Source organism: Aspergillus puulaauensis, chromosome 1, assembly GCF_016861865.1.
Source record: "Aspergillus puulaauensis MK2 DNA, chromosome 1, nearly complete sequence".
Lineage (NCBI taxonomy): Eukaryota > Fungi > Ascomycota > Eurotiomycetes > Eurotiales > Aspergillaceae > Aspergillus > Aspergillus puulaauensis.
In genome coordinates this window covers 3,134,658-3,146,404 of record NC_054857.1, presented here as the reverse complement: position 1 = coordinate 3,146,404, position 11,747 = coordinate 3,134,658, and the positions used below count along the sequence as shown (strand labels likewise).

Sequence of the window (11,747 nt, the reverse complement as noted above, 5' to 3'; positions counted from 1 at the left end):
TAAAATCACCACACGCAAAACAAAACAGGTGGCATGAAACCGGCAGAGACGGACAAAAGAAAACGCATATTCTAGTTAGGCGTTTAGTAGGCGTTTCGGCTCATGTCCGATCGGATACGGTTGTAGTCGAGGATACCCTCGATGCTGCCAACAGCGCTCATGGCGATGTCCTGATCCCAGAGCTTGCGGTTGGCGAACTCCATCACATCCTTCTCGGTGATCTGTCCGATTGTGCGCTCAATGTCCTCGGGGGAGAGGCGGCGGCCGGTGGTGATGATCTGGCGACCAATGTCTTCGGCAACGGCGGTGGTGCCGTCGAGGGAGAGGAGGATGGAAGCCTTGAGCTGAGCCTTGGCGCGCTCGACCTCAGCGGCGGTGACGCTGAAGGACAGGCGAGACCATTCACGGAGAGCGAAGTGGATGAGGTCATCGAGGCCAGTCATGTTCTCGGAGACGAGGTAGATACCCCAGAGACTAAAAAAGACGGAACATTAGTCAAGAGTTACTTCTTCTTCCAAATTAGAAAGAAAAACTCACCCGGTATCGCTGTAGCTGGTAGAGAAACTCATGAAGCTGTTGGCGAGGTTGTTGCGCTCAACGTGGGAGCTGAGCTTGCTGCCGAGGTAAGGGGAGTTGCCCATGGCACGGTCCCAGTTACCGACGATGGCCTGGGCGACAAGGGCAGTGAAGTAGTCATCGTCCTTCCAGCTGACACCCTCAACGGCAAGGGCAATGTGGGCAGTGGGGAGAGTGTCATCACGGATTCTGACCTCGGACCCAATGAACTCGGGCTGGCGCTTCTGCTCGGCGCTGAGGGCGGCAGCGGCGGAGGTTGGGGGCTTGCTGGGCAGAGAACCGAAGTGCTGCTCAGCGAGTCTGACGAGGTCCTCGTGGGGGATACCACCAGCACCAACGAGGACCATGCGGTCGGCAGTGTAGTTGGTCTTGATGTACTCGGTCAGGTTGTCGCGGGTGATGGTCTGGATGTTCTCCTTGGGGCCGAGGATGGTACGGCCGAGAGGCTGGCGCTGATAAGCAGTAGCGTGAAGGTGGTCGAAGACAACCTCCTCGAGCTGCTTGTCAACCTCCTCCTGCTCACGGAGAATCACATCCCTCTCGCGCTCAATGGCAGAAGACTCGAGCTTGGAGTGTTGCAGAATATCGGCGAGGATATCGACGGCCTTGGGGACATCGTTGTTGAAGGACTTGGCGTAGTAGACGGTGTTTTCCCTCTATAAGCAATTGTTAGTCGCGACGACCCAAATTACTGTTCCATTTATCAACCCGAATCATACCGATGTGTAGGCGTTGAGGTGAGCACCCATGTTCTCAATCTCGAGCTCCAATTGGTGCTGCGAACGCTTGTTGGTACCCTGAAAGCCTGTTAGCAGTGATAAAAACATCTGAATTTCGAAATACACACCTTGAAGGCAAGGTGCTCCAGGAAGTGCGCGGTTCCGTTGGTCTTGTCAGTCTCTGCCCGGCTACCGGCATCGATCCACACGCCGACGGTCGACGTCTGAGCCCATGGGGAGTATTCCGTAGCGATCTAAATCCAGTTAGCCACGATCCAACGCGATTGCAGACGCCAATGCAGTCGATTCGTACCGTGAAACCGTTGGAAAGGGTGGTGGACTGGGTGGTGGACGGGAGGGCAACGGGAGAAGCAAAGCCACGCTTGACGGGCTGGATGGACTTCAGGGCGGCGCGACTGCGCAGAGCCTGGTTGAGGTTAAAGGCTAAACGCCGGGAAGCCATTGTGACAGGATGGAAAGTGGGTGTGGAGAGGGAGGGAGGTAGAATGGAGGATGATGAGGCTGGACGACCCTGGAGTTGCGAGGTCGAAGTTCGGGAGTCGTCAAATTGTTCGCCAGCCGCCAGCCAATCACATGACTCGCTTTTCCAACGACCGCTTTGGATCCCGACACTTCCCTACGCCCACTCCGTACATCATACAATCGGCAGTCCGCCTGTTTCCTGCAATGACCATTAATATCTCCGTTCATTCATCCAAAACCCTAGATCTTATATCACCAAAATTAAATGTCTACTTGAGCTGACTCGCATATCGCCGCACATTCTCGAGAATAGGAATGTCCTCCGAAAATCCCAGCTTCAGCGCCCTCGCCGGATTAAAATGCGGCGACCAAGTCTGCACAATCCGATCAATATCCGCATCATACTTCTCCTCCACCAACGCCCGTCTCTCCTTCCCACCAACCTCCTCCAGCGCATCCAACATCTCCTGCACACTAACCACAATCCCAGGCAGATTCACCGACCTTGAGTCCCCAAAGGCTTCCTTCGGCACCGTAGCCGCATGGATCAAGTTCCTCACAACCGTATACGGCGAGCAAACCCACATCTCAACATCCTTACTAACCGGCAAAACCGCCTTCTCCCCATGAAACGGCTCGCGAATGATCCCACTCGCAAAGCTACTCGCCGCCTGCGTGGGCTTTCCCGCTCGCACCGTCACAGTGGGCAAACGCACAGCACGTCCATCCAGGAACCCACGGCGCGAGTAATCATTCAGCAACAACTCAATAACGAGCTTCTGCGTGCCGTAGCTAGACTCGGGCACAGGCGGAAAATTCGTCTCGTCAATGACGAACCCTTTAGGCGCGAGTCCGTAGACTGCTAGACTAGACGTAAATACGACCTTGACGCCCGGCTGGACGGCCCGGAGTCTGTCAAGGATATAGCGAGTTGCGTCGAGATTCACGCGCACGCCGAGCTCGAAGTTCGCTTCTGCGCCGCTGGACATAATCCCGTGCAGCAGGTAGACCGTGTCGTAGCGGTTAGTTGCGCCGAAGAGCTCGTCGACTACGGCGGGAGAGGTAAGGTCGGCCTTGACGCACTTTGCTCTTGATGCGTGCTGTGCTGCGGATTCTGGGACATCGGGGGCCACGACGTCTGCCAGTATCACTGTCAGGCTGGGGTCGCTGGCGAGGAGGGCAGAGGCCAGTTCCTGGCCGACGTAGCCACCGGCGCCGGTGATTATAATCGACATTCTAAAGACGGGTTCGCGGGATTTGAAAGTATATAAATGAGATGGAAGGTGACAGAGATGCAAGCAGCGAGGATTCAACAATGCATTGGGCGATTTTGCAGGAAATAAGAAGTACAGGTATCCCTTCACTGTCCTGCGGGGCATCCCCGGGATTTAACCACCCAGCCTGCATGGTTCACCCCCCCATGTCTTTCATCCTGCGAGGTGCAAGGCATCAGATGATGGACTGTGATTAGCCAGTCTCAATGGATATCCCACGCAGCAATTCCGAAGGCAAAAGCAGTCGGGAAATAGTCCGACTGCCGAGCTGTTGTGGTCGTCCCAAAATCTGGTTGGAGACGCGGCGGAAGTCCGAGATATTGACGACTCGCCCATAACGGACGCCCTATGGCCAATTTCACATGAATGACTGCAATAATACTACGGTAAAGTGCTTACAAGAGTTTGCGAACAAATTGAAGTGAGATAAATGAATTAACTCCATGCACGACGTTTCAAATGTCCAGAAACACATCTAAATTCCTCGACATAGAACAAAAAAGCGAAACATTTCAATAAATCGTAGCACACTCGACGCCAGGACTGAGCACAAAATTAAGACATGAGAAGGAAAGATAGAAACCCCGTTACAAAGAAACCTGCTTTTTGGCTTTTTATGCGGAACGACTGTAGACACCAGAGACGATACAGTGGTCTCGCTCGAAAGGTTCCAGGGTCAGCTGCTCCCTTGGCTTGATCTTCTCATCTCTCATCTTCTGCACCTCACGCGCGAACACAACCTCGGGCTTGGCCGTACTGTCGATACAGCTGGCCTTGACGGAGATGATCACACCACCGCCAGACTTCAGGAACATGTGGGCGTTCAGGCCGACAATACGGGCCTGGTCAGGCTGGGCAACATCGGCAAAGATGACGTCCACCATGGGGATGAGCATACGGTAACGCAGAGGGTGACGGGCGTCCTCGACGATGGGGATAACGTTCGTGCGGTGAGTAGCCATGCCAATCAGATCACGGCCGGAGCGGTGGGAGAATTCGACAGCGTAGACGTTTCCAGTAGGTCCAACGATATCAGCAACGTGACTGACGGAGGTACCGCTGGCGGAACCAAGGTAGAGCACCTTGGAGCCGGGGCGCATGTAGATGTCATCAAGACCACCGAGGATACCGGCAGCCAGCTTACTACGGAAAGGGTTCCAGACACGGTATTCGGTCTTGGTGACGGCACCATCTTCCGCCGCGGGACCCTCAACGGCAATGCGCTTCTCGCCATAGACAGCCTCGCCGGGGGTCAAGTTCTTGGTAACGAGCAAATCTTCCTTACCACCGCGGGCAACGAAAACACCGGCGTGACGGTGAGGTTCCTTGAAAGATAAAGTCAGCGACTGCTAGTTTACCTTTTCGGATAGAAAATAACTTACAATGATAACCTTGGCACCACCCCTAGCACCACCTCCTCCACGAGGACCGCCGCGGCCGCGAGGAGCACCACGACCTCCACGGGGAGCACCACGGCCACCACCGCCGCGGCCACGAGGAGCACCACCACCGAAACCACCTGCAATTCGACGAAAGAGACATATTAGCGACAATTCTCAAAGGGACACTTGGAGGATAAAGGCGCCCAGCAGCGTCGCATTCATGGCTCGTTCGACAACCCGGACAATAAGCATCAACAGACACAATCTCCAAGAAACGGCAAGACACACGGCAACTAGACAGCCTCCAATATCCCATATTATATAGCTTGGTCGTCACAAACCTCTGCCACCACCACGGCCACCACCGCCGCCACGAGGAGCACCGCGACCGCCGCCGCGACCACCACCACCAAATCCACCGCGTCCTCTAGGAGGGCCACCGAAACCCATTATGATATGAAGATTGAGATATTCGTGGGTATCTTTTTAAATCGATAAATCGTCAGCCGCAAAAAAAGAGGCTGGAAATCGGCCGCAAGAACTGCTGGACCGGAAAGCGAGAAAAAAGTTCGGAGGGTGTAGGTATCAATTCGATGGGGCGATGAGCGTCAGATAGAAATATCAGACGTCGTTGAATGTAAAAATTCAAGAATGTTTCACGCCCACACTGATTGACAGGATTCGCTGGAGGCCGTGCAGCTCGTCGTTGTTGCGGTCGAGTTTTTTCAGACAGGCTCTCGGATCTTTCGAAAATCTATTGGCGCTAGTGCGTTAATGGAATAGCTTGACAGAGCTGTGTGGGTTTTCAATCACGTGATGAACAGACGAGGTCACCTGACGTCCACTCGGCGTTTTTGCAAACGAGACAAACAGGAAAGACCGCGGGCACATAACTAAGTGCTCCTTCCGTACATCACGTCCCAGTGACTCCTTCCTCATTTAAACCTGTTCTACACATCTTACCTTCCTTGCCTGGATAGGGCATAGTACCCCCAGCCTTGGGAGGTACGATGGACAAATTTCTATTGGGAAAGGACGTTGAGGCCACCTCCATCGCAGCTTCTTTCAGGGTTGGTTGCTAGATCCCCGGTAGGAAGGCGCGGCCAGCTATTTGCCCAAGCTGGGAAGGAGCTACCAATATGGAGGTGCCGTATTTCAACTGATCTTAAGGTTAGCTTCGAAGTTGAACCTCCCTATACAATGTTATAGAGGAAGACCCCGTAAGGAACATTCGAACTGCAGTGTCTCCATGCACTTTCCTCCCAAAGCTAGGCATCTAGGTGCGGGAATTGTATTCGGGAAGGGACGGCCAGTGCCCGGTATTTATCCATCGCAGGAAGTCACAGCCAACATTGCTCCTGCCTTTGAAGTTGGGCGCAATAGTATACTTTGTTATAAAGGAAGGTGCAATGGGTGTCGGGAAGGAACAATGGAACTGCTCGGGCCTCCATCGCACTTTCTTTTCGGGGTTGGGGTTAGGACTCTCGTGAAGAAGGCGTGGCCAAATTCTCTGCGGGAGGAAAGAGCGACCTCCCCTCTGTGCGTTGCTGATGCCATTGAAGTTAAATGCATATACCGTGTTACGAAGGAAGGTGCGATGGGGCACGGGCGGAAATTAAGTTGAGGTAAGAACCTTAGATGCTACAGGTTGCTTCCTTACAAAGGTTTGGTGAGGTTCCAGAAAAGCCCTACTACAAAAACTGGTTCAAGAAAGCGCATATCCGAATTCATTAACGAGATATATACATGGGAATCAAAAGAATCGCTAGATATCCGCCCATCAACCACAACCCTATTGCCCATAGATGTAGTAATTCGCCGCATATTGCACGGTGAAAGACTCGGGCATCCCCTCGCATGTCTTGGGGGCGGCACCACCCGCTGTGTCGACACGATAGACACTCGCGTAGGATCCCACGGTTCCTTTGGTAGCAGTGAGCAGGAGCCAGCTGACGGCCCCGTTCTTGCCCTTAACTGCAGATGACGGGGCGTCGAGGTCAGAGTCCTTCTTCACCTTCGCGATGCCGAGTTGGCGGGTGGACGTGTCCAGGTTGAATACTGGGACGCTGCCCTCGAAGAAGTGGTGGCCGATCAGGTTTAAGTTTGAGGGTGGGAGAGGATCGGACGGGTTGCTGGGTAGGTTCAGCCTGTATGCCATTGAAGGGAGAAGCTCGATCATGTCGGGGAAGGTGGAAGCGAAGCAGGTGGCGTTGTAGAGACGCGCGACGGCGCCAATAGCTTCCGGTTCTGAGTCAGAGGTTGATGAGGCACAGGTGTAGTTCTGTTGATCTGTTAGCGGCTGTGTTCTGCTACAGATATTATAACTGGGCGTTTAGGGAACTCACCTGGGTACCGCGGCCAAGAGCAACGTATAATGGTTTCTGGTCCGCGGGGGATGGGAGGCCAGAAGCGAAGGAAGGAAGCTGAATTGAAGAGGTGTCGCATGTCAATGAGTGGTCGAACGTGCTTCCGGCGTCACTGATGCGTTTGCCCACTCGGCCTAAGAACTCGGCCATCTCATCTGAGAAGTGATAGAGATCCCCGAACATGGGAGCGGCGGCGGAAATGGCTGCCAAGCAGCTGGTGAGAAACAGAACTGAACGCATTGCGGACGCTGGCCAATTCAATCTTTCTAGGGCGAGGAGTGAGGAATAAGTAGTCGATGGGAAATGACTCGTAGTAGAGTAAGCGGGCTCTAAAGGTGAAAGAGCAGGGTGGAGAGAGTCTGTTGAAAGAGAAGACCGACAAAGAAAATGATGACCACCAGGGTATCAAAAATATCAAATTGCTGACAAAGGAAAATGCAACCAAAGCTAATGACCAGAAGATAGAGCTGCTGAAGAATTGAAGATGGGCTGCAGTATCAAAGGTGCAGGCTGGGAATTATATACCCAGAAGCAGTAGTGATGCCCTCCTGCACGACGGCGGGTACGACCATGCAGAGAATAGCAACAGGGATCTCTAGCCGAAACCACAAGTGTGGGAGCTATAAACAGTATCGAGTGAGAGCACGCAGAAAAGCGCCCATGGGGGACCAGCTCGATCCAGCTCTGCCATTGGGCCCGGTATGCGCTGGCAAGCAAACGTTTTGGATCCTTCAGCTTGACCTCGATCGGAAAGCAAACAGGGGGGTTGGGCCGGCGCATTGAGCAGCACCTGTCGAAGCCCTTTCGCACTCTGATTGGGCCCTGCCAGACTGTCCTGCATGTGAAGAACACGCTCATTCGCAGGTAATGCCCCGGAGGTCTAATAATATCGAGCTCGGCGCTTACAGATCGCCCTAAGAGACTTAGCTGCAGATGGGAGATTGACCTCTTTCTTGTTCCTTCTAGCGACTCTGCTAGCATGCAGCCAAGTCCAGAGCCATCTTGCACCCAATGATTGCCTGCTATTTTTGGTCGGCCTTGGGCATGAGCTTTGTTGAAGGATCGAGATCGAGACCTCCACACCAGCGCTTCCTGGTCCTGACAAGCGGGGAATTGTCCAGCTAACAGGAGCTCGCTCTGATCGCCGGGCTAACCGAATTGACTGTAGCGTCTGCCCTGTCGAGTCAAGGCCATTTGGAAATCACCGGAAGCGCCCTTGTAATATATTGAAGGCTTGACGCTGCTGGACTTCGCATGGGCCCTGTTTCAACGGCAACATTGTGCGAGAAAACGACTGGCGATGAGGACGTTGTTTTTTTCGTGCCACCATGCAACCTGCAGGTACAGCAGACTTGAAGAATGACGGTGTCTCCGTGATTACTTGGTCCGTGACCTGTCCTTGTGCGAGCTGCCAATGCTTGTCAGAGCCCTGGAAATGCTGAGAATATGACGGCAAAATGGCCCCAGACTCTGTTAAAAGGGAAACTAAAGTCTCGTGTACGATCCCTGTCTAGGGTCATTTCTTTTGCTTCTCACTACTTCATTGCTATATCTACGCATTGCAGAAGACACTTTTGCATATCGCAGTCACTCGAACCCTGTCAATGAATGAAACATTAGAACGCCAGCGGTCCGTCCATCCTATTCAGCGCCTTGACCAGGTCACATCGTCCACACATGGAACGGATGTTCAATTCAAAAGAACTCTAGCGCCAGCATATCAGACAGAAATAGTATCAGAATAAGGTCCAAGGTGTGGTAGGTGTGCCTCATGACCGTCCAATATTGGCCGGTCAACGGGCAAAAGAACGGAGGCCAAGAGGTTGCAGTCTGCAGAACCAGGATAAAGTGCCGCGGAGATAAGGGTGAGTGAATGACTCTAGTTATGCATATATTAGTGCAAAAAGGCTTTGCTATATTGAGGGCTCGCGCGTTTGGGAAACTTCACTGGTCTTGTGGTTGCAGAATCTAAGCGCTGATGTATATTTATGTAACTCGGCGCGTATACAATGAATACTGTCCCCACCATGAAGCAGGCAAGTATGCCGGCGGTTGGACGCGGCGATAAGGTATTCGGTTAGACCTAGGCACCTGGATAACTGGATGGTCGACACAGCCTAAATTAAATGGGACAAGGAGCAATGATTTGGACAAATGATGCCGAAAGAGCATCAAGATATATACAGATGGCTATCAAAGACAGAAACAGCAACCATTCGTTAACCGAACGCCCACCATTCTTAAAAACTAAAAATACAACCCTGAATCATCCCGCTTGGTTGAATCCTTCCTGTTGCCAGTCATCACCATCAAGTTGCCCGTCATAGCTGTTGCTACTCCCGCTTCCTCCATTCATCGCCATCGAAGCTGAAGCACCGAGGCTTGCAGCACTGTGACTCTCAATTTGCATTGTACTCATCATGTACAACATAACGAAGAGAAGAATGTGAAGAGCAAAGCAGTACCCTGCAAAGACGTTTCGGCTAGTCCGGTTTGCGAGAATGATCCGTGTTAGTGAGAATACAACTCGCTCGGGTAAGCTCATTCGTTTGTAAGCCCTCGTGGATTCGCGCCCACGGAAGGCAGCAAACGGAGATATCTGGGCCTCATAGGCGGACTGATAGCGATCGACAGACAGGCCTGACGGTGTGTCTGCGGACGGATGGATAGAGGAGACACTAGGCTTATTTGCGTAGGCGGACGCGGAAGACGAGGAGCCATGACCCCGGTTGTATGTCGAAACGTATCTTGTTTTTTCATAGAGGTTAAGGTTGTCCTTTTGCAGGGATGCAACCTCCTGCCTGAGGGATTTGACCGTGCCATACAACTTGGACAAATCTTCTTCCAACTCCGAATTCTTCTTCTTGAAACGGTCCCGTTGGGCTTGTATCATCGGCAGGAGGCCTGATCCTCCCCCAACGGGCTCTCCTGCACGAATGGCGTCCATTGTGTTGCTAGACATGGTCGATTGATCAAACCCGGAGATTATCGATGATGTCGGGGATACTCCCCCTTTACGCGAGGAGTGTGGGTACTTTGAAGCATAGGTGCCGGCCACGGACATCGCCGAAGATGGGAACGCGTTGGCTGCCTCCTGCTGCAAACGAAGAAGGTCATTTTCGAGGGTGGTGGAGAGGTTTTGCGATTTCTCCAGTTCTTCCTTAGTGGTGGATACATCTTCACGGAGGACTTCCAGCTGACCCTGCAGGTCACGGTGCGAGACACGTAGGATAGTTAGCTCGTCAGTAAGCTTTTTGTTCCTCGCTAACAGTAGCTGTTCTAGGGAGCTGTTTTTCCCGCCCTCTTTAGTCTTGTCAGCGGTGCCATTAGCAGCAGCCCCCTCTGTGAGATCCCCAGCATCGTCATCATCACCAGCTGAGAATTCGATGGACTAAAACAATGAGGTTAGAGTCAGAAATACATTCCCAGATATTAGACGTACCTTGATCATCTCCAGCTCGCGGCGAATGTCTTCATAGTCCGCAACCTTCGCTAATCGTGCCTTTAGTTCTTCCCTTTCTGTAGCAACCTTCGTGCCCTGTCTCTCCGATTGCAAGAATTTGGCCTCCCATGTATGGCGTTCGGATTCTCGGTCGAACCGTGCGGCATCCAATTTCCGCAACAAAGAGGAGTTCTCCGATTGGAGACGGAGATACGCGGGGTCGTCATCGATAGATGCAGTTTGCTCTTCTTTCGAATGTGAGACAGCTTGAGCCAGCTCAAGCCTCAATTGTTCGTTTCGTCCCTCTATTTCTGCCAATCTCAGGCTAGTCTTTTCCAGCTCGTTAGATACCAATTCCAGTTCTGCGGCCGAGGCACCATGTTGAGATTGGTCGCCACCTTCGTCGTTTTGACCTAAGCGTTGTGAAACCTCGTAGCTCGCCTTGAGCTCCTTTATCAAGCGTTCCTGGTTCTCCACTTTCTCTTCTAAGCTCTTCTCCTTGGCCGTCCAATTGTTGGTTTTCTCCGTTAGAACCGCTGACCACGACGTCTCAATTTCTGTGATTTTGGTGTCCTGGTTCTCCTCCAACTTCTTTCTCGCGGCACGCTCTTCTTGCAGTCGCTTCTCGGTATCGTCTAACTGGGAGGTGAGGCGGTCGACAGAGCCCTGGAGCTGATCGCGCTCAGAAGTCAATTTGGGGACTGTTTCTTCGGCAAGTACGAGCGAGTCGATTGAGGTCTCGAGAAGGGGGTATGGATCTGGGGCTTCGGACAAAGACGAGTATAGCTGTAAGAAAGCAGACGAGGACGACTTTCCCTGATTTGTCAAGAGGTCGATGAAACCTTGGTAGGCTAACCGGTGCGCATTAATAAGGGGGGTTATCTCTAAGAGCAAGGCGAGGGGTAATCTAACCTTTCAGAAGACCTTTGTATTCCCCCAGCTTGGAGGCATCGTCAAGCTTCCGAAAGTCTTTCGTTTTTTGCGCGAGGTCCTTTCTCTGGACTAGTGCGTCTCGCTGTTCAGCGACAATATCCGACGCGGTGCCGTCTAGCTTTGCGAGAGTACTGGATAAGTCGATACCTATGGTGATAAGAACCAGGAGGGTCAGTCGCCAAGAACTTCAAGGTAGCGTAGACTCGTTTTCGGTAGGATAGTACCTCTCCAAGCTGAAATGGCACGTTGAAACTTATTGGCACCCTCAGGAAGGGCACCGCTGTTCCCCGAGTCAGCGGCACGGGCATCTTGGTTGTCGGGCTGGGGAAGCATGCCCTCCGTGATGGCGAAAGAGTCCATGCTGTCCTTTCTCGGTCTAGCTCCCTCTCGTCGATGCGTCGCGGATTATACCAGTATTTTTAAGAGAAGCGAACCCCATCAAGAGCAATGCCCGTCAGCTCTAGTACCCCGAGAAAATGGCGATTGAATTGGAGACTGCGATGAGGATGCTGGAGTCTCTATCGCGATGCGGAGGAATCGACGGAGACACCCTGAACGGCCCGAGAGTAAAT

The 11,747-nt window shown here is 52.7% G+C and overlaps 5 protein-coding genes across 5 annotated transcripts; all 5 read right to left on the bottom strand.

The window, feature by feature from the left end:
• Positions 1–83: 83 nt before the first annotated feature.
• On the bottom strand, positions 84–1,758 carry APUU_11241S (mitochondrial processing peptidase; the record flags this gene model as incomplete). Its single annotated transcript, XM_041696113.1, has 5 exons — positions 84–474; positions 538–1,232; positions 1,296–1,373; positions 1,424–1,549; positions 1,609–1,758. 5 exons carry the CDS (start codon positions 1,756–1,758, stop codon positions 84–86), a joined length of 1,440 nt encoding a protein of 479 aa, XP_041550607.1.
• Positions 1,759–2,047: 289 nt separating this feature from the next.
• APUU_11240S (SDR family oxidoreductase) lies at positions 2,048–3,157 on the bottom strand (the record flags this gene model as incomplete). Its single annotated transcript, XM_041696102.1, has 1 exon — positions 2,048–3,157. The coding sequence occupies one exon, from the start codon at positions 3,155–3,157 to the stop codon at positions 2,048–2,050; it is 1,110 nt and encodes a 369-aa protein (XP_041550606.1).
• A 509-nt stretch (positions 3,158–3,666) lies between these two features.
• On the bottom strand, positions 3,667–4,884 carry NOP1 (rRNA 2'-O-methyltransferase fibrillarin family protein; the record flags this gene model as incomplete). Its single annotated transcript, XM_041696090.1, has 3 exons — positions 3,667–4,377; positions 4,435–4,571; positions 4,776–4,884. The coding sequence occupies 3 exons, from the start codon at positions 4,882–4,884 to the stop codon at positions 3,667–3,669; spliced, it is 957 nt and encodes a 318-aa protein (XP_041550605.1).
• Positions 4,885–6,226: 1,342 nt separating this feature from the next.
• On the bottom strand, positions 6,227–7,040 carry APUU_11238S (uncharacterized protein; the record flags this gene model as incomplete). Its single annotated transcript, XM_041696079.1, has 2 exons — positions 6,227–6,715; positions 6,780–7,040. 2 exons carry the CDS (start codon positions 7,038–7,040, stop codon positions 6,227–6,229), a joined length of 750 nt encoding a protein of 249 aa, XP_041550604.1.
• A 2,026-nt stretch (positions 7,041–9,066) lies between these two features.
• On the bottom strand, positions 9,067–11,535 carry APUU_11237S (CCAAT displacement transcription factor COY1; the record flags this gene model as incomplete). Its single annotated transcript, XM_041696068.1, has 4 exons — positions 9,067–10,191; positions 10,243–11,093; positions 11,155–11,322; positions 11,400–11,535. The coding sequence occupies 4 exons, from the start codon at positions 11,533–11,535 to the stop codon at positions 9,067–9,069; spliced, it is 2,280 nt and encodes a 759-aa protein (XP_041550603.1).
• Between the last annotated feature and the right edge of the window lie 212 nt (positions 11,536–11,747).